The sequence below is a fragment of the Salmo salar genome, chromosome ssa09, assembly GCF_905237065.1.
Source record: "Salmo salar chromosome ssa09, Ssal_v3.1, whole genome shotgun sequence".
Taxonomy (NCBI): Eukaryota; Metazoa; Chordata; class Actinopteri; order Salmoniformes; family Salmonidae; genus Salmo; species Salmo salar.
In genome coordinates, this window is record NC_059450.1 from 26,098,248 (window position 1) to 26,121,096 (window position 22,849).

At 42.8% G+C, this 22,849-nt stretch overlaps 1 protein-coding gene across 3 annotated transcripts in view; it reads left to right on the forward strand.

Moving 5' to 3' along the window:
- The first annotated feature begins 4,225 nt into the window (after window positions 1-4,225).
- The window catches only part of LOC106611137 (phospholipid-transporting ATPase VD), a 36,666-nt gene continuing 18,042 nt past the window's right edge, over window positions 4,226-22,849 (forward strand). The window contains exons 1-7 of one of the 3 annotated variants that reach the window (XM_014211030.2): window positions 4,226-4,543; window positions 10,859-11,250; window positions 11,528-11,722; window positions 18,827-19,031; window positions 19,394-19,479; window positions 19,588-19,694; window positions 22,037-22,168. In XM_014211030.2, coding sequence (XP_014066505.2) covers window positions 10,967-11,250; window positions 11,528-11,722; window positions 18,827-19,031; window positions 19,394-19,479; window positions 19,588-19,694; window positions 22,037-22,168 — 1,009 coding nt within the window. In that variant the 5' untranslated portion in view covers window positions 4,226-4,543; window positions 10,859-10,966. Of the gene's footprint in view, window positions 4,544-10,858; window positions 11,251-11,527; window positions 11,723-12,917; window positions 13,712-18,826; window positions 19,032-19,393; window positions 19,480-19,587; window positions 19,695-22,036; window positions 22,169-22,849 lie in introns of those variants that run through there. The other 2 variants (XM_014211033.2, XM_014211032.2) reach the window with 2 other exon arrangements.

Consider the following 22,849-nt stretch of genomic DNA (forward strand, 5'->3'; position numbering starts at 1 on the left):
ACCAACTGAAGGGGAAGATTTCTGGTGTTTGTGATGCTCGTTTGGTACGATGCAGATAAGGTGGCGTGAGTGGTGAAATAGAAGAGTCGTCTGTTCTTTTGAGTTTTGATGTTGAGTCTTTTCCCAACAAAGTGATGTTAGGATGTATAAGTTATCCTGTACACGCTTTTGTGCCGAGTACATTACGTAGTAACAGGTGTCAAGCTTATGGGCATGTGGCAGCAGTGTGTAGGAGGGAGGTTCCTAGGTGTGAGAAGTGTGCAGAAGGGCATAAGATCAAAGAGTGTGTAGCATTGGGGAAAGTAGTGGTATGTGTTAATTATAGGGGTGCCCATGGGGCTGGGGATCAGAAATGTCCGGTCTGAGTGGGGGTGGTTGAGGGTTCCAGGGTTAGAGTAGTGCAGAAGTTGTCATATGCTGAGGCAGTGAAGAAATTCTCTCTTCAAGAGAATTCTCTTTCATTATAATCACAGTCGTGCCATCCCCTGGTACAGTGCTATATTAACCAGACCATCCCCTGGCATGGCACAGTGTTACATTAACCAGACCATCCCCTGGCATGGCACAGTGCTATATTAACCAGACCATCCCCTGGCATGGTGCTATATTAACCAGACCATCCCCTGGCACGGTGCTATATTAACCAGACCATCTCCTGGCACAGTGCTATATTAACCAGACCATCCCCTGGCATGATGCTATATTAACCAGACCATCCCCTGGCATGGTGCTATATTAACCAGACCATCCCCTGGCATGGTGCTATATTAACCAGACCATCCCCTGGCATGGTGCTATATTAACCAGACCATCCCCTGGCATGGTGCTATATTAACCAGACCATCCCCTGGTACAGTGCTATATTAACCAGACCATCCCCTGGCATGGTGCTATATTAACCAGACCATCCCCTGGCATGGTGCTATATTAACCAGACCATCCCCTGGCATGGTGCTATATTAACCAGACCATCCCCTGGCATGGTGCTATATTAACCAGACCATCCCCTGGCACAGTGCTATATTAACCAGACCATCCCCTGGCATGGCACAGTGCTATATTAACCAGACCATCCCCTGGCATGGCACAGTGCTATATTAACCAGATCCCCCAAGCAGACACCTTGACGGCCCTGAAAGAACTTCATTGGACTCTATGTAAACTGGAAAGAGGCTGCATTTATTGTAGCTGGGGATTTTAACAAGGCTAATCTGAAAACAAGGCTCCCTAAATTTTATCAGCATATCGAATGCACGACCCGGGCTGGCAAAACCTGGATTATTGTTACTCTAACTTCCACGACGCATACAAAGCCGTCCCTCCTTTCGGCAAATCTGACCACCATTTTGTTGCTCCCAGCTTATAGACAGAAACTAAAACAGGAAACGCCCATGCTCAGGTCTGTTCAACACTGGTCCGACCAATCTGATTCCACGCTTCAAGATTGCTTCGATCACGTGGACTGGGATATGTTCCGGATAGCGTCGAACAGCAACATTGATGTATACGCTGATTCGGTGAGCGAGTTTATTAGCAAGTGTATCGGTGATGTTGTACTCACGGCGACTATTAAAACCTTCCCCAACCAGAAACCATGGATTGATGGCAGCATTCGCGCAAAACTGAAAGCGCGAACCACTGCTTTTAATCAGGGTAAGGTGACCGGAAACATGACCGAATACAAACAGTATAGCTATTCCCTCCGCAAGGCAATCAAACAAGCTAAGCGTCAGTATAGAGACAAAGTAGAGTCGCAATTCAACGGCTCAGACACGAGAGGTATGTGGCAGGGTCTACAGTCAATCACGGACTACAAAAAGAATACCAGCCCCGTTGCGGACCCCGATGTCTTGCTCCCAGACAAACTAAACAGCTTCTTTGCTCGCTTTGAGGACAATGCAGTGCCACCGACACGGCCCGCTACCAAAACCTGCTGGCTCTCCTTCACCGCAGCCAACGTAAGTAAAGCATTTAAACGTGTTAACCCTCGCAAGGCTGCCGGCCCAGACGGCATCCCTAGCCATGTCCTCAGAGCATGCGCAGACCAGCTGGCTGGTGTGTTTACGGACATATTCAATCAATCCATATCCCAGTCTGCTGTTCCCACATGCTTCAAGAGGGCCACCATTGTTCCAGTTCCCAAGAAAGCTAAGGTAACTGAGCTAAACGACTATCGCCTCGTAGCACTCACTTCCGTCATCATGAAGTGCTTTGAGAGACTAGTCAAGGATCATATCACCTCCACACTACCTGACACCCTAGACCAACTCCAATTTGCTTACCGCCCCAATAGGTCCACAGACGACGCAATCGCAATCACACTGCACATTGCCCTAACCAATCTGGACAAGAGGAATACCTATGTAAGAATGCTGTTCATCGACTACAGCTCAGCATTTAACACCAAAGTACACTCCAAACTCGTCATTAAGCTCGAGACCCTGGGTCTCGACCCTGCCCTGTGAAACTGGGTCCTGGACTTTCTGACGGGACGTCCCGAGGTGGTGAGGGTAGGAAACATCTCCACCTCGCTGATCCTCAACACTGGGCCCCACAAGTGTGCGTTCTCAGCCCTCTCCTGTACTCCCTGTTTACCCATGACTGCGTGGCCATGCACACCTCGAACTCAATCATCAAATTTGCAGACGACACTACAGTGGTAGGCTTGATTACCAACAACGACGAGACGGCCTACAGGGAGGAGGTGAGGGCCCTCGGAGTGTGGTGTCAGGAAAATAACCTCACACTCAACGTCAACAAAACAAAGGAGATGATCGTGGACTTCAGGAAACAGCAGAGGGAGCACCCCCCTATCCACATTGACGGGACAGTATTGGAGAAGGTGGAAAGTTTTAAGTTCCTCGGCGTACACATCATGGACAAACTGAAATGGTCCACCCACACAGACAGCGTGGTGAAGAAGGCGCAACAGCGCCTCTTCAACCTCAGGAGGCTGTAGAAATTTGGCTTGTCACCAAAAACACTCAACTTTTACAGATGCACAATCGAGAGCATCCTGTCGGGCTGTATCACTGCCTGGTACGGCAACTGCTCCGAAAACAACCGTAAGGCTCTCCAGAGGGTAGTGAGGTCTGCACAACGCGTCACCGGGGGAAAACTACCTGACCTCCAGGACACCTACACCACCCGATGTCACAGGAAGGCCAAAAAGATCATCAAGGACAACAACCACCCGAGCCACTGCCTGTTCGCCCCGCTATCATCCAGAAGGCGAGGTCAGTACAGGTGCATCAAATCTGGAACCGAGAGACTGAAAAACAGCTTCTATCTCAAGGCCATCAGACTGTTAAACAGCTATCACTAACATTGAGTGGCTGCTGCCAACATACTGACTCAAATCTCTAGCCACTTAATAATTAAAAATTGGATGTAATAAATGTATCACTAGTCACTTTAAACAATGCCACTTTATATAATGTTTACACCCTACATTACTCATCTCATATGTATATACTGTACTCTATACCGTCTACTGCATCTTGCCTATGCCGTTCGGCCATCGCTCATCCATATATTTATATGTACATATTCTTATTCATTCCTTTACACTTATGTGTTGGGAAATGGTTAGATTGCTTGTTAGTAATTACTGCATGGTCGGAACTAGAAGCACAAGCATTTTGCTACACTCGCATTAACATCTGCTAACCATGTGTATGTGACCAATAAAATTTGATTTGATTTGATTTGAAGTAGAGGAAGATGGGCCAAGGGGGAGGGATCCTGTTAGGAGTGGTGTGAGTAGTAGATCTTTACCAGTACAGAGGGATAGGCCAACAAGTGATATATGCTTCAGTAAGATTGGATTTTTAGCATTTATACCAATGGTTATCAACTGCACTGCAGGGATGGAACATAAGTCGCAGAAAATTAAGGTTGTGGTGACAGCTGCAGAGAGGTATTTGGGTGTACAAGACTTGAAGTCAGAAAAGTTACAGGGTGTGTTGAGTGGTGGTGTCCCCTCCTTTCAGGCTGTTGGCCTGAGGTAGGACTAGATAGATTTAAATAGTGGAGTAGGGTGGTGGATTTTTAGTGAGTGTAGGGTTAGATGGTATACAGTTGTATTATTTTACTGTGTTTATTTTTTCAAGCAAGGTATAAGCGAGTTATACTCCAGTCTAGTAGGTGGCGGTAATGCAATATTTATTGGATGCCAACTCCCGTTAATAAACCTCATCGAAGAAGTGATTCACACACAGTCTATTTCGTTACAGTGACATCGTTTGGCAGGCTTGAAATAAATAATAAAAAAATGTTACTGAATGAACCACCCATCTCTTGTGGGTAGTGGCGTTCAGCTCGTCTTTTTTATACCCCGGAACAGCACTCTTATCTCGTGATTCATGATGCTGCGCAAGTGATGTTATTTTTTTAAATATATTCGCGCAAGTATGAGTAGGCCTGCTTTATCTAATGTAAATGATCAAAACAGGTAATGTGATGTGACCGCTACAGATTGTATTTGTTTTGTTTTACGACACAGCTCTCTGCTCTCAGCACAGCGAACAATGAATATTACAGGGTAAGTTCTTGACACATTTATGCATGTATTTTTTTATTTTTTTTTACTTTATAGGCAGCCATGGTAACAAAAGATAACGTTACTAGATTCGTTAGGCTACGTTTCGTTCAAATCAATTCTGCTGCAATAAAGGAAAAAATGGTACAAAAATACCAAACCCAAACTGAATTAGCTAAAATGTGTGGTCTATCGTTGTAAACTACTTTATTTCCGGTAAAAGTATTATGCCCTAGTAGCTAAGCCTAGTTGGCTACGTTTGTCATTTTAGCTTTTTTGGCCCCCTTGGCTTTATCTCAACAATACAACAATACATTCATGCATGAATGATAAAGTATCTCCTAAATGGGGACATTGTCATTGTGCACGCTGTGGTGAAGGATATGACAATTCTACACAGCAGAATAAATTGTGTGGAGTTTTTTGAAACTGTTTGTTTTCTCTTTCACTGTACACAGCAGTTTGAGTAAATCCTGTTCCTGGAGAGCTGTAGGCCAGGGTATGCAGGCTGTTGTAAAACACCTGGTTCTTGATTTGCCAGTTGAATAAGGGGGGTACAATAAACATTTTTTATAAAGTAAAGAAAATGACAGGCACATTAGCCAGTCTTTGAAAATATGTCATTATATCAATAGAAAATAAATGTACTTGTATCTTCTAGTCCAGGCTATGTTGTTTTACAGATGTATAAACTATATGTAAACGTATAGTAGTTATGAACTACTTTATAAGTCAACCTTTTAGCCCAATAATATATAAATGATAGGCCTCTCCCAGCACTAGGCCTAGGCTACACAGTTCACACTATAGAATGAACTGAAGTAGCCTACCAAAAAAAAAACATTAACTGGGAAAGCATGAAGGATACTCTATTGTTGAGCTTTAATACAGCACACACTCAGCCGAGGGTATATGCTGGCCTGTCTTGCTAGCTGTTTTGGCATCTCACAAGGGCGTGTGAGTGAGTAACCACAGAGTAGTTGTAATATCTGAGTTGAGTGGCGCATAAGGGAAATGCCACGGGAAAAAGGATTTTTCACTTTAAAATGTATGTTAAACAAAAACCAATGATTGCAAAGTTAAACAAACCGTAAAACTATGCACAAGGACTACGTTTAACAATTTGTATGGTTTGTTTAACTTTGCAATCATTGGTTTTTGTTTGACAGGCATTTTAAAGTGAAAAATCTGAGTCAGTGTCACTGTGTTATCATGGACTTGCCCATAAACATAGTTCTTCTTTTCTCTGGAACTACATTCGGTTCCTCTTAGTGACAATTCTTTTCTCGAGGATCATGAAGGTTTTGTGTACACATAGCAGAACAAGATTCAAATAGAACATTTCTATTATTCTGTGTTGATAAGATCTAGCATACAATGCTGTAGTATCTTGATGGTTTCACTTGTGCTTTTTTCTGACCTGTGGGTTAGCAGCCTGTCAAACAATGTCTTGTTGGTAGTATAGTATTAATTTAGTCAACAAAGTAAAAGGTCTAGAGTTGATTTACTGGTTACTGTAAGTATACTGAACAAAAATATAAACGGAACATGCAACAATTTCAAAGATTTTACTGAGTTACAGTTCATACAAGGAAATAAGTAAATTAAAATACATTAATTATGCCCTAATCTATGGATTCCACATGACTGGGCAGGGACGCCCAGCCAATCAGAATGAGTTTTCCCCACAAAAGGGCTTTATTACAGACAGAAATAGTCCTCAGTTTCATCAGCTGTCTGGGTGGCGGGTCTCAGATGATACCATAGGTGAAGAAGCTGGATGTGGAGGTCCTGGGCTGGCGTGGTTACACGTGGTCTGCGCTTGTGAGGCCATTGAATGTACTGCCAAATTCTCTAAAATGACGTTGGAAGCAGCTTATGGTAGAGAAATGAACATTACATTCTCTGGCATCAGCTCTGGTGGACATTCCTGCAGTCAGCATGCCAATTGCTCCTTCAAAATTGAGCCATCTGTGGCATTGTGTTGGGTGACAAAACTGCACATTTAAGAGTGGCATTTTATTGACCCCAGCACAAGGTGCACCTGTGTAATGTTCATGCTGTTTAATCAGCTTCTTGATATGCCAAATCTGTCAGGTGGATGGATTATCTAGGGCAAGTGAGAAATGCTCACTAACAGGAATGTAGACACATCTGTACACCAAATTTGAGAGAAATAAGCTTTTGTGTGTTTGGAACATTTCTAGGATCTTTTATTTTAGCTCAGGAAACATGGTACCAACACTTTACATGTTGTTATTATATTTTTGTTCACTATATTATGCTAAGTAGCTCCTCAGTGTAATGGTGACATCCTCCAGTAGCCTTATTGTTTGAGATGTCACTCAACATTGTATAAAGCTATAGGCCTTAGTAGTCTATGCCTGGTAGCTCTATATGGATCCATTCCTCTCAGTTCGTCTAGACCAGGGCTTTTCAACCCTGTTCCTGGAGAGCTACCGCCCTGTAGGTTTTCAGTCCAACCCTGCTCTAGACTTTGTTAGTCAGCATTGACAGCTTTTGCATTTCAACAGCTTTCCCTGTTGTAGGCCTATGCTACGGCTGGTTCTCACTGTTATGTGAGACCGTTATGTTGTTGCACAAATAAACCTAAACTCACAGAATGAATGTTGCTAAAATGACCAGTTTTTATCATGTGCTCTTAAGTTATACAGTATTGTTAGCGACTGAACAAAAATATAAATGCAACAATGTCAAAGATTTTACTGACTAACAGTTCATACACACACAAACACTAGCGCGCACACACTCTACACACATGCACATTGCAATATTGTTGTATGGTGGTATTATACTTTTTTTGTATTGTAGATATGTAGTGGTGTAATAATGTTATATGTTGTACTGTTTTAACTTTTGTTTTATGTGTGATGTAAGTGCCTTAATGTGTTTGGACCCCAGGAGGCAGCAGCTAATGGGGATCTCTAATAAATCAGTCAATTAAGGAAATCAGTCAATTGAAATAAATTCATTAGGCCCTAATCTATGGATTTCACATGACTGGGAATACAGATATGCATCTGTTGGTCACAGATACCTTAAAAAAAACAGTTGGGGCGTGGATTAGAAAACCAGTCCGTATCTGGTGTGACCACCATTTGCCTCATGCAGCGTGACACATCTCCTTTGCATTGAGTTGATCAAGCTGTTGATTGTGGCCTGTGGAATGTTGTCCCACTGCTCTTCAATAGCTGTGCGAAGTTGCTGGATATTGGCGGGAACAGGAACACGCTGTCGTACATGTTGATCCAGAGGATCCCAAACATGCTCAATGGATGATATGTCTGGTGAGTATACAGGCCATGGAAGAACTGGGACATTTTCAGCTTCCAGGAATTGTGTACAGATCCTTGTGACATGGGGCCATGCATTATCATGCTGAAACATGAGGTCATGGCGGCGGATGAATGGCATGACAATGGGCCTCAGGATCTCGTCACGGAATCTCTGTGCATTCAAATTGCCATCGATAAAATGCAATTGTGTTCATTGTCCATAGTTTATGCCTGCCCATACTATAACCCCACCCCACCGCTGATGTCACAATGTTGACATCAGCAAACCGCTCGCCCACATAGTGTGCGGTTGTGAGGCCGATTGAACGTACTGCCATATTCTCTAAAATGACGTTGGAGGTGACTTATGGTAGAGAAATTAACATTCAATTCTCTGGCAACAGCTCTGGTGGACATTCCTGCAGTCAACATGCCAATTGCATGCTCCCTCAAACTTTTAGGCATCTCATCACGACTCAGGATTTGACAAAGATGCAGACACGGGAGGCGGATAGTACAGTTCTCAGATTATTTATTAGAAACATGGGGCAGGCAAAGGGCAGGTCGAGGCCAGGCAGAGGTTCGTGATCAGGTCAGAGTCAGACAGGTACAGGACGGCAGGCAGAATGGTCAGAACCGGGAAACAGAACTAGACAGGAAGGCAGGAGAGACCACTGGTAAGAACTGGCAACAGACAAACAGAGAACACGGGTATAAATACAAGAGGGGATAATGGGAAGATGGGTGACACCTGGAGGGGGGTGGAGACAAGTACAAAGACAGGTGAAACAGATCAGGGTCTGACACTTCTGTGGCATTGTGTAGTGTGAAAAAACTGCACATTTTAGAGTGGCCTTTTATTGTCCCCCGCACAAGGTACACCTGTGTAATGAACATGCTGTTTAATTCACTTCTTCATATGCTACACCTGTCAGGTGGATAGATTCTTATTTCAGCTCATGAAACATGCATTCATATTTTTGTTCAGTTATAGCTTCAGGAGCCTAGGTCTCGTGTGTGGCAAATCCACATTCCTGAGAATGAGTAAGCATACTGTATCTACACCAGTTCAGCCTAACCCACCATATTCGAGATGGGCTCATGACTCGTGCACACCAAGCCTGATAAAATCAGACATTTACAATGGGGAGAAGGGACAACTTCTGTCACATTGGGTTATGGGTATCTCATTTTAGAAGCCTCCTGATTTCCTACTCCCAAGTTCTCACTGATAGGAAAGCCTTGGGTTTAGAGATATCTAGGCTAGTGTTACAGTCTACCTTGCCTTACAATAGAGCCACAATAAAGCTTCACTGCATTACCTTCTCTTATTTAGAAGACAGGAACATGATTATGACAAAGGAAAGCAAGTCTTTCAAAGCATTGAGACACTCTGGCAGTCTCGGCGTAGAAGAGACTTCAAGTGAAAAACTTGAAAAAGTAAATACAATTGTATTATGGTGAATAGGTTAGGTGGTGGAGCCAGTCAAGTGTACTCTAATCAACACAAACAGTCTATATTATTAACCTGATACATCAATGTCGGTGATGATTGCACACTTCTTTGAAGGGGGCCCTAATTGATTGCGTAGGGTTGTTCCACACATGCTGAGCGGCCTGACTTCTTTAACATCATTGTCAACAGTACATAGTTGTCATTTATGCACAGTTTCTTTCTACACAATATAGAAAATATTTAGCTAAAAAAATCTCCCCAGTGAGGGGCGCCCCTTCATAAGTCGTATATTTCCTCATGTGTAATTTAGGAGTTTTTCCAACCTCCTGCTGTTTAGATAATGAATTACATAAGTTTGAGATGGTTAAGAGGCGGCTGATAACAGATCCGGAGAAAGTTTCAACGTAACAGAAATAACCTACATAGTAGTAAAAAAAGTATTATTATTTCTTTATATGACCCCTTTTTATCCCCAATTTCATGGTATCCAATTGGTAGTTACAGTCCTGTCCCATCGCTGCAACTCCCGTACGGACTCAGGAGAGGTGAAGGTCAAGAGCCGTGCGTCCTCCGAAGCACGACCCAGTCAAGCCGCACTGCTTCTTGACACAACGCCCGCTTAACCCAGCCGCACCAATGTATCGGAGGAAACACCATACACCTGGCTACCGTGTCAGCGTGCATTGCGCCCAGCCTGCCACAGGAGTCGCTAGTGCGCGATGGGACAGGAACATCCCTGCCAGCCAAACCCTCCCCTAACCCGGACGACGCTGGGCCAATTGTGCACCGCCCCATGGGTCTCCCGGTCGCAGCCGGCTGCTACAGAGCCTGGACTCGAAGCAGGTTCTCCAGTGGCACAGCTAGCACTGGGATGCAGTGCCTTAGACTACTGCGCCACTCGGGAGGCCCGGTAGTAAACATTTTTACAACAAACTCACTTTGGCCCTACTTTGACTTGTGATATATGTTAGTGATAAGGAGGGCACGTGGCAGGTGTTTCCATCTCCATACTCAGACCCTTCCCATCAGTAGTGGAAGTAATGATATTGTAACGAGTGCGCTGAGAGTGGGGAAGCAAGTTCAGGGAGTGAGTGTTTTAATAAACAATGAACACGAAACACAAACAACGCACTGACATGAAAACAGAGTCAATAACACCTGAGGAAAGAACCAAGGGGAGTGACAGATATAGGGAAGATGATCAAGGAGGTGATGGAGTCCAGGTGAGTGTCATGAGGCGCAGGTGCGCGAGACGATGGTGACGGATGTGCAGGATAATCAGCAGCCTGATGACCTAGAGGCTGGCGAGGGAGTATACGTGACAGATATATTGGTGTCAGAAGTACAAGGTGAGGGTCTATTTTGAACTAGAAGTTATTGCTCTTTAAATACAGGCCTGAAAAAGGGGTTTTGAGTATTGCCTAAAACAATTAGTCATAGCTATGTCACTTAATCAATGCTTATCTCATGGACTCTTGCCTACTATCTGGCCTACTTCTTTCTCCCTTTCTCCACAAGGTCACTACTTTTGAAACCTTTCTGATTACTGTTTTGTATTTGTTTCAGAAAAACAGCACTGTAAGCGGCCCTAAGGCAACAGAAGACCAGGTCTGGCCACCCAGGCCCAGGGAGGGTGCAGGGTTCTGGGTGTAGGGTGCCCTGACCACTGGGCCTATGGAGCAGATCCACTGGGTGAGACGCCGCTGGCAGCAGCTGGTGGCCGCAGATTCAGGTCGAGGCCAGTACTCGGCCCCTGCCGCCCTACCCACCAAGAGTTCCCCAGTGCTCCACAACACACAGCTGCTCACCGGCAAACGGAGGACGGTCATCGCCCGGCACGGACGCCACCAGCATGAGTACCACAGCATCTCCAAGGGGTGCCAGGGCAACGGCATCCGCACCACCAAGTACAGCCTTCTGAGCTTCATTCCCATGAACCTGTTCCAGCAATTCCACAGGTGAGAGGAATACCTAACCTCATGCTGATTTACACAGGGGATGGGGTAAACCATACCTGATTACAATCAGGCAAGCATGTTTGTTGATGTTGGGAAATAACTTCAACTTGAGCAGGAGTGCATAGGAGTCACTTGATTATAATCATGCAATTAGGTTTGTTGTGAATTAACTCAAAATGAGCAGATGCCAAATGGAGACTGCAGTGCGCCCATAAGTGTACAGGTAGCCTTAGGGGCTGGGGGTCAATGTGGGATTTATCAAGCCCCTCCTCCTCAGGGTGGCCAACCTGTACTTCCTGTTCCTGGTGATGCTGAACTGGATCCCAGTGGTGGAGGCTTTTCAGAAGGAGATCACTATGATTCCCCTGGTAGTGGTGCTCATCGTCATCGCCATCAAGGATGCCCTGGAGGACTACCGCCGCTACCGCTTTGACCAGAAGGTCAACAACAACATCGTTACAGTGTACAGCGGGTGAGTGGGCAGGCTGGACAACAATGGCCATAATGGCCAGGGTTTATCCTTTATAAGGGGACTAGATCAACAACAGTCACCGTGTTGTTACATACTACTTCATACATAGTTATGGAGTTGAGTGTTTTTTTTGTTATTACACAATACACATGCGGAATAAGTTATGGTAATTATACTATTGTGTAACATTGTTCTAATAAAATATCCTTAGTTACCAGATACATTACAGCATTACGACATAGGTATATTGATTTTATGATGGCTAGTATTCAAACTGAAGGTCTTAAAACATCTTCAACACAAACTTCATATCCCACAGTCCTCTGTGTTAATCAGCACCATGGCCTTTTCGCAATTGAATTTGCTCAACTCCTGCATCCTCTCTCTGTCTCGCCTCCATTTGAAAAAGGTCAAGGGTAATCGAGGAGAGGCGGTGAGAAGAGGAAACGTTAACGAAAATGTGCTTGTATGAAATTAGACTCTCCTTCTCATCTTGCGTGTCATCAGGCAAATGATGTTTACAGGGGTGGATCCCAAAATAAATGTGTAAAGTGATCAAAACAAATGGAAGTTAGTTGTGCAAGACATTTTATAGATAAAACATGTGTGCATGCTTTTCTCCACTGACAAAACAAAATATGATTCAGGGGGTGTGTGACAGATTTAGTAGGACTCAGGTAGGAAACACATGTCTATCCTCAATGAAAGGTGGCTATCAAGGAGGGGAGGACACTCTTTCGTTCGCCTACTAACAAATTGACATCTCCTCAACCACTTATTGGTTTCCGAGTAACGGAGGAGAGAGGACGGAGGAGAGAGGAAGGAGAAGGTGGAGGATGGACTTTTGCCCAAATGAGAAAAGACCCATGAATTGCATACTGGGACTTCCTGTAACAGTAGGATCAAAGGTGAAGTAGAAATGTACATGATACAGTCTAAAGTTCTGTATTACCATTAGCATACCAAACATGAACACATTTTCTAGAGAGAGCCTGAAGCTGAGGACAGGTGATCCTTACACTGGATTATATGTTGGTTATTGTAGATTCAGTTGTCTGTGTGACTGTATGTGGTATAAAGAGCACCATATATACAGCACAGATAATCTATGGGCTTGCTCATTTACCCATTCCTTTGTGATGTCAAGGGTTTCTCAATCCCTATTCATAGAAAGTCATAAAAGTTAAACTTTGAGTTTGTTTATGACATGGAGTGTGGAGGAGTGGCTCTATTGATCTCTAAGGCAGCGAGGTGTAGTGTTAGTGAAGTGCCGGAGAGATACTCTCCACCATGACAGAAACTAAGCTCTCCCCGGCAAATTCGCTATATTTCTATCTAAACTTCACCCTGGCGACTCAACATCCTGGATCATGATAGACAATGACAGTAAAACAGAGTGGGCATTTGAATCTAGATCCAGAGCTCGGTCGGTCACGAGTGGCTGGAAATGCCGGAGAGAGATTCAAGGGTCGGCTTGGATTTTAATCAAGGTCACCAATAAGTAAACCCTCTGGATTTTAATCAAGGTCACCAATAAGTAAACCCTCTGGATTTGAACTGGTGGAGTCTTTCACTGGGCTTAGGAGTCATGTACAGCTTGGAGCGGCCGGTCCGAGGACAAAGTTCCAGTCCGAAGGACCGACTAGGGAGGAAGAGGAGGACGGTGGTATCCTCCCTCACAGAGGATGAAGAGCTGACGGAAATCCTCAAATCATACAGCAGTAACAAGGTGACAACCACCAAGTACTCCTTCCTCTCATTTATCCCCAAGAACCTGTTCGAACAACTCCACCGCTTTGCCAATATCTATTTCATATTCCTGGCAGCTCTGAACTTTGTTCCAGTGGTCAATGCCTTCCAGCCGGAAATCAGCATTATTCCCATTCTCCTGGTGCTGACAGTGACGGCAGTAAAGGATCTTTGGGAAGACTACAGGAAACACAAGTCGGACAAGTTCATCAACGGACTGGTCTGTGAGATTTACAGCAGGTAAATACACTCTGCGTAAATTTTAGTAGAGCATAGGGTTGTTTGTTATCTCTGAATGGGAGCAAATGGAATTCAAATGGAATTAGTACTGCATATATGGGGTAAACTGACTGGAAAATGGTTTGAAATGTCCTGGCTTGTGCACGAGATCCGTTTACAGGTTAACATTCTGATAGCTATATAGCAAACTGACCGGTAATTATATGTGACAGCTACTTTTACAGGTAAACAAAACGTACAGACCTGTAGTTCTGCAGCTTCTTCTTTATACTTACTAGGGTTGTATATGGTGCCATCAAACTGACTAGCATGCTAACTAGATCAGGTACAGTGCCTTCGGAAAGTATTCAGAACCCTTCACTTTATCCACATTTTGTTACGTTATAGCCTTATTCTAAAATGGATTAAATACATTTTTTTACTCATCAATTTCAACACAATACCCCATAATGACAAAGCGAAAACAGGTTTTTCGAGAAAAAAAATTGCTAAGGTATTAAAAATAAAAACAGAATACCTTATTTACATAACAATTCAGACCTTTTGCTATGAGACTCGGAAGTTGAGCTCAGGTGCATCCTGTTTCCTTTGATCATCCTTGATGTTTCTACAACTTGATTAGAGTACACCTGGGGTAAATTCAATTGATTGGACATGATTTAGAAAGGCACACACCTGTCTAAATAAGGTCCTACAGTGCATGTCAGAGCAAAAACCAAGCCATGAGGTCGAAGGAATTGTCCGTAGACCTCCAAGACAGGATTAAGTCGAGGCACAGATCTGGGGAAGGGTACCAAAAAATGTCTGCAGCATTGAACGTTCCCTGCTTCTATCATTCTTAAATAGACAAAGTTTGGAACCACCAAAACTCTTCCTAGAGCTGGCCGCCCAGCCAAACTGAGCAAATAGGGGGAGAAGGGCCTTGGTCAGGTAGGTGACCAAGAACCCGATGGTCACTCTGAAAGAGCTCCAGAGTTCCTCTGTGGAGATGGTTTTCCTTCTGGAAGGCTCTCCCATCTCTGCAGCACTCCACCAATCTGGCATTTATGGTAGAGTGGTAACACAGAAGCCACTCCTCTGTAAAAGGCACATGGCAGCCCGCTTGGAGTTTGCCAAAAGGCACCTAAAGACTCAAGATTCTCTGGTCTGATGAAACCAAGATTGAACTATTTGGCCTAAATACCAAGCGTCACGTCTGGAGTAAACCTGGCACCATCCCAACGGTGAAGCACGGTGGTGGCAACATCACGTTGTGGGGATGAACAGCGCAAAGTACAGAGATCCCTGATCAAAACCTGCTCAGGACCTCAGACTGGGGCGAAGGTTCACTTTCCAATAGGACAACAACCCTAAGCACACAGCCAAGACAACGCAGGAGTGGCTTCGGGACAGGTCTCTGAATGTCCTTGAGTGGCCCAGCCAGAGCCCGGACTTCAACCTGATCGAAAATCTCTGGAGTGACCTGAAAATAGCTCTGCAGCAACGCTCCCCATCCAACCTGACAGAACTTGAGAGGATCTACAGAGAAGAATGGGAGAAACTCCCCAAATACACGTGTGCTAAGCTTGTAGCGTCATACCCAAGAAGACTCTGGGCTGTAATCACTGCCAAAGGTGCTTCAACAAAGTACTGAGTAAAGGTTCTGAATACTTATGTTAATCTGATATTTAATTATTTATTTTTTTTACTTTTTTTTTTTTATAAATGTGTAAACATTTCTAAAAACCTGTTTTTAGATGGGGTATTGTGTGTAGATTGATGAATACAATTTTATCCATTTTAGAATAAGGCTATAAGGTAACAAAATTTGAAAAAAGTGAAGGGGTCTGAATACTTTTTAAATGCACGGTATATGCTGAACTGAAAGTAGGACAAGTTGACAATCTCTAATTACAAGGGGTTAAATTATACCATCTGTGGTTGTAAAACAATAATTGTTGTGCCATGTGAGAGATGGACACACCTCTCACTCAATTCCTTTCATGTCTCTCTGCACATAAGGCCTTGACAAGAGAAATTAATTGTTCAATGGCTGTGTCCTCACTTGTTGAGGTATCTTTATCATAATCTATTTTGCTCAGGATGGGGTTGCTAACCCCATGTCAAATCTATCCCCTTTTCCGGAGTCTAGGAGTGAGTGGTCGAGGTAGCCTATTGGTTCTTCCTCCCAGGTCTACATGTCCCACCATGCAATCATTCATCGCCTCAGGCTTACTGAGGCCAGACAATCCTTAGGGCAGGAGTAGATTCTGCCGCAGGACCATTTTGTGTTGTATAATCATTTGTACACTGCAAATTGACCACAACTAAGCCCAAAAAGAGGTTGTATTTGAAAATAATAATTTCGTACCTTGATTACATTGAGTCTCAATCACGTCTCTTTTTTTATTTGTGGGAATAGATTTTCTAAATTAAACTCATTTTTAGCTGAATTCCTGGTGATTTGAGTCTTTTTTTTTAACCAAAAACTAAACTTTAGGGGGCCAACAAAAATCACTCGTGGGCTGATTTTGGGCAGCCTGTTGCCGACCCCTTTCCTAGGGCCTATCCATACCAACTATCTTTAACATCTTTTATATTGGGTGAATAACAAACCACAGTATTACAGTCATTTGTTTCTCAGTAATTTGTTTCTCAGTCTCTTTCCTGCCAGGAAAGGGTGGTGGTGGTGGTGGACAGTAAAATAAATGATTAACCTTGAGGTGTGTTCACACACTGGCTCATAGCTGCCTTGGTTGAACATTGTGTGTTTGAGAAGCCTTACACTCACTCCCTCTGACTTGAAGACTTGTTTCTTAACACCCACCCTACCTTACAGTTGGCATGGTTCCATCTTGTGCATGTTGCTGTGTACCCAAACACAGGTCACTGACCAAAATGTAGACAAAAAAAGTGCAGGGTTAATGGTGTTTCCTGGAGTTTTTACAATGTGTAAAATACGTAACCATGTCTGTGTTTAGGGACGTTTTATGGTTGTTTAGAGAGACCTGTTCCTTTGCTTGTGTGAATACTGCTCATATGTGTGAAACTGTTATTTTGTTGTCTTTTGTGGTATTGTTAGTAGAGGTCGACCGATTAATCAGAATGGACAATTTAATTAGGGCCGATTTCAAGTTTTCATAACAATCGGTAATCGGTATTTTTGGACACCGATTGTGGCCAAATTTGTCTTTTTTTTTTTTCATTTTTCTTTTTTTTAACCTTTTTAACTAGGCAAGTCAGTTAAGAACACATTCTTATTTTCAATGACGGCCTAGGAACGGTGGGTTAACTGCCTTGTTCAGGGGCAGAACGACAGATTTTTACCTTGTCAGCTCGGGGATTCGATCTTGCACCCTTCCGGTTACTAGTCCAACACTCTAACCACCTGCCTTACATTGCACTCCACGAGGAGCCTGCGTGGCAGGCTGACTACCTGTTACGCGAGTTCAGCAAGAAGTCAAGGTAAGTTGCTAGCTAGCATTAAACTTATCTTATAAAAAACAATCAACCTTAACATAATCACTAGTTAACTACACATGGTTGATATTACTAGTTTATCTAGCGTGTCCTGCGTTGCATATAATCGATGCGGTGCCTGTTAATTTCTCATCGAATCACAGCCTACTTCTCCAAATGGGTGATGATTTAACAAGCGCAGTCGCGAAAAAAGCACTGTCGTTGCACCAATGTGTACCTAACCATAAACATCAATGCCTTTCTTTAAAATCAATACAAAGTATATATTTTTAAACCTGCATATTTAGTTAATATTGGATGCTAACATGACTTTCTTTTAACTAGGGAAATTGTGTCACTTCTCTTGCGTTCCGTGCAAGCAGTCAGGGTATCTGCAGCAGTTTGGGCCGCCTGGCTCGTTGCGAACTGTGTGAAGACCATTTATTCCTAACAAAGACCGTAATTAATTTGGCAGAATTGTACATAATTATGACATAACATTTAAGGTTGTACAATGTAACAGCAATATTTAGACTTAGGGTTGCCACCCGTTAGACAAAATCCTGAATGGTTCCGTATTTCACTGAAAGAATAAACGTTTTGTTTTCGAAATGATAGTTTCTGGATTTGACCATATTAATGACCTAAGGCTCGTATTTCTGTGTGTTATTATGTTATAATTAAGTCTATGATTTGATAGAGTAGTCTGACTGAGTGGTGGTAGGCAGCAGCAGGCTCGTAAGCATTCATTCAAACAGCACTTTCGTGCGTTTGCCAGCAGCTCTTCATTGTGCTTAAAGCATTGAGCTGTTTATGACTTCAAGCCTAACTCCCGAGATTAGGCTGGTGTAACCGATGTGAAATGGCTAGCTAGTTAGCGGGGTGCGAGCTAATAGCGTTTCAATCGGTGACGGCACTTGCTCTGAGACCTTGAAGTAGTTATTCCCCTTGCTCTGCAAGGGCCGCGGCATTTGTGGCGCAATGGATAGCGATGCTTCGAGGGTGGCTGTTTTCGTGTTCCTGGTTCAAGCCCAGGTAGGGGTGAGGAGGGGGACGGAAGCTATACTGTTACACTGGCAATACTAAAGTGCCTATAAGAACATCCAATAGTCAAAGGTATATGAAATACAAATGGTATAGAGAGAAATAGTCCTATAATTCCTATAATAACTACAACCTAAAACTTCTTACCTGGGAATATTGAAGACTCATGTTAAAAGGAACCACCAGCTTTCATATGTTCTCATGTTCTGAGCAAGGAACTTAAACGTTAGCTTTTTACATGGCACATATTGCACTTTTACTTTCTTCTCCAACACTTTGTTTTTGCATTATTTAAATCAAATTGAACATGTTCCATTATTTATTTGAGGCTAAATTGATTTTATTGATGTATTATATTAAGTTAAAATAAGTGTTCATTCAGTATTGTTGTAATTGTCATTATTACAAATAAATAAATAAAAACCGGCTGATTAATCGGTATCGGCTTTTTTGGTCCTCCAATAATCGGTATCGGCGTTGAAAAATCATAATCGGTCGACCTCTAATTGTTAGCAACGTTTTAACAACAGTGGGGGACTTCAGGCCTTCGTCATATTTGATAGTACGCACATGGTCCCACTCTCATTGCCCTCAAGCAGTTAACAGGTTATCTTGTGGTCTTTTTTACCATAGGAAACAGCAGACGTATGTGGACCAGCGTTGGCAGGATGTCCATGTGGGGGACTTTGTCCGTCTGTCCTGTAATGAGATCATCCCTGCAGACATGCTGCTGCTGTACTCCTCTGACCCCCACGGCGTCTGCTACATCGAGACGGCCAACCTGGACGGGGAGACCAACCTCAAACAGAGACAACTGGTCAGAGATCTGCCACGACAGGTATGTGGCTCTCATTGGTTTGAACATGCTGTTATCATTAAATCATCATGATGGCACTTCAGTGTTTGAAGTACTTGAGGCTTAAGTCTTAAAGCAAGCGTGCAAGAGATGGGGTGGCTCGCCCTGCCTAAACAAAACACTGCCGTTTATTGTACAGCTAAAGGTGGAGTGGTACAATAATCAATAAAAAGCTTGATAAAACATGACACAAGAAGCTGTAATTTACCTGCATTACGCAACTGCACTGTATATCTGTGTAAAAAGCTGTACGCATCCCGTAAAGGTATGGTGTAAGGAAGAAGAACGTCAATAGGGATTAGGTCAAATATTGTCCTTGGGTCTAATGGGAAAATGTGTTTCAGGGTTCTGAGTTGACTCCAGAGAACTTCCACAGCCGCATTGAATGTGAGAACCCCAACAACGACCTCAGCCGGTTCCGAGGTTTCATGTGAGTCTGGTTTTATTGACTACAGACACTGTATGAAGACAGATGTCATTTTATAAACTTTTGAAAGGAAAGGTAACTTCATTATTTCTTCTTATTTGTTTCCTACAGGGAGTACCCCAATAAGGCTCGTGTGGGCTTACACAACAACAACCTCCTTCTGCGAAGCTGCACCATCCGCAACACGGAGACCGTCATAGGCATTGTGGTCTATGCAGGTAAGAGGGTGAAACAATCCTCTTTCCTCAGGTCTAGATCTTCTAGGGTTTGGAGTATCCCATTATCCAACCCGGGTGTCCACAGCTGGTTTTCATCATATTTCAAGTTATACCTGGACAACCAGCAGGACTGTGGCAATTTAGCACCTTTGAAAAGCGTTAAAAGATGGGCAAAGTGCTGTTTTTTTTTGACCGATTTGCCTCATGATTTGTCAACTCTTGCACAATTTTTGTCCTTCACATCGTAGTGCTGCTTCAGGCTCTTTGCGTGTCTTGACCAATCGGATTCACGGAAATCACAGGTCACGTGGGCCGGGTACAATGCACAAAGTGCGCTCACAACTATCCTCCGGTATTTATTTAGCAAGCGTGATAACACATCACTCCAGACAGACACAAGCAAAAACTCTTACATAAATTTAGCAGCCTATACACCTAAACATTAGCGATCTGACATGCAGTATTGCATGGAAACTAGACCATTTTTCCGTCTGATCAACTGTAGGCTACTAACAACAACAGCTGCATAGTCTAGCCTACTATGCACCCTGTCCCTCTAGCCAGGGTAAACAGAGCGGTAACATTGTCTATTTATAGCCCATTTCTTTGTCAGAAAATGTGAATGGGATCAAATGTGGTTTATATTCAAACTTTTGCTGACTAGGCTACCTAGCTAATCGAAAAGGATTAACTGGAATGAATCAATAAACACAATAGCTGACATAGACTGTGAGTTAATTTTAAGTTAGGCCTACAGTTGCATACGGCAGGACTACACAATGCAAACCTGTATAAAGCATGCTCAGCCCTGTGAGTTTTATTGCTAAATCATGTTGCTTTCTGTGTGTCTGTGTAGAGGAAAATTCCTAGTCCTTCTTTAAAATATAATTCATATGATAAAGTACAAGGTTTCTGCAGTTTTACAGGGTTTCATCCACCCCAAGGCCATTTGTTTTTCCAGGAGTAAAAAAAAAAAACATGTGACGTGATTAGAAAAACTCTGGTCCCATCATAGCCCATATTAAATCTTTTTACAACAGATTAATCAAGTCATAGCGTATAAGGTCTGGAGTTTTATCTGGTTAGGTTACCAGATCAGGAAAAACTACGGGCCCCAGAATTGTTTTTACACCACACCACTCTGGGACCTCTGGTGCGACCTCTGGTAACAGACTATGCTGGTGAGAGATTAATCTGCCTCTCGTGTACTCAATAACACTGAACCTGACTCTTCTGTCATAAAGCCTATATAATACTGTCCTTATGGAAAAATGGCTGTTGAGTGAACTACCACATTGTCCTGCCTTCATAGTCTATATCAGTTGGCTGCTAGGAATGTAGCCTGCCCCTAGCTCTTTTATGCCTTGTCCCCACTAGACATAGTCAGGCAGGGCTGACTACAACACGGCAGGCTAAACCAGTCTGTCTGCTCAGGCACATAAGGTGTCTGCTCCCATTATTTTACTACAAAATATATACAGTTACATCAGCTCTGGTACCATCAATGGCTTTCTATATATGACATTCATCTCGTTTTCTTTCATTTTTCAGCAGCAAAAATGAAGGCTTTTGACGTCTTGTGCACTGCATTTCAATGCCTATGCAATTTTATTGTAAAGAATTTCTCTGTTGTAGAATTATATATAGAGTTATGCCGTAAGGGTACTATCACCTCTGCATGTTTTATTCGTCACCCACAAACAAATACGGTATTTTGACCCAGGTCTGCTGCAGTGGTGGAAAAAGTACCCAACTGTCATACTTGAGTAAAAGTATAAATGCCTTAATAGAAAGTTACTCGGGAAAAAGTGAAATTCAGCCAGTAAAATACTACTTCAGTAAAAGTCTAAAAGTATTTGGTTTTAAATATACTTAAGTATCAAAAGTAAACGTAATTGCAAAAATATACTTAACTATCAAAATTAAAAGTATAAATCACTTAATTCCAAATATAAGCAAAGCAGATGGCACCATTTTCTTGTTTTTAAATTAACGGATAGCCAGGGTCACAGGCAGTAGGGATGACCACGTGTTCTCTTGATAAGTGTGTGAATTTGACTATTTTCCTTTCCTGCTAAGCATTCAAAATGTAATGAGTACTTTTGGTTGTCAGTGAAAATGTATGGAGTAAAAAGTACAATATTTTCTTTAGGAATGTTGTGAAGTAAAACTTGTCAAAAATATAAATAGTAAAGTACAGCTACCCCAAAATACTACTTAAGTACTACTTTAAAGTATATTTACTTAAGTACTTTGCACTACTGGTCTACTGTAAAAGCACACATACAAGGCCATTTATACATGTATATAGCCATGGTTGTGTTGTGTGATCTTGAACGCAGGTCACGAGACCAAAGCCATGAAGAACAACAATGGACCGAGGTATAAACGCAGTAAATTGGAGCGCAGGCTGAACGTGGACGTGCTGTGGAGCGTTGTCCTGCTGGTCATCATGTGTCTGACTGCAGCTATAGGTCCGTACTGATCAATATAACTGACCACATCTATATGAAAACATGTGTCCGACCACAGCTATACAGTAGGTTTGTATTGCTCTCAATTTAACTGACCACAGCTGTATGTGTTTGCTATATAAACACACTACTTATCCACACAGTTCTTGGTCTTTGCTGTTTTACCACAGCTACAGTTGAAGTCAGAAGTTTACATACACTTAGGTTGGAGTCAATAAAACTTGTTTTTCAACCACGCCACAAATTTCTTGTTAACAAACTATAGTTTTGGCAAGTCGGTTAGGACATCTACTTTGCATGACACAAGTCATTTTTCCAACAATTGTTTACAGACAGATTATTTCACTTGTAATTCACTGTATTACAATTCCAGTGGGTCAGAAGTTTACATACACTAAGTTGACTGTGCCTTTCAGCAGCTTGGAAAATTCCAGAAAATGATGTCATGGCTTTAGAAGCTTCTGATAGGCTAATTGACATAATTTGAGTCAATTGGAGGCCTACCTTCAAACTCAGCGCCTCTTTGCTTGACATCATGGGACAATCAAAAGAAATCAGCCAAGACCTCAGAAAAAAATTGTAGACCTCCACAAGTCTGGTTCATCCTTGGGAGCAATTTCCAAATGCCTGAAGGTACCACGTTCATCTGTACAAACAATAGTATGCAAGTATAAAAACCAT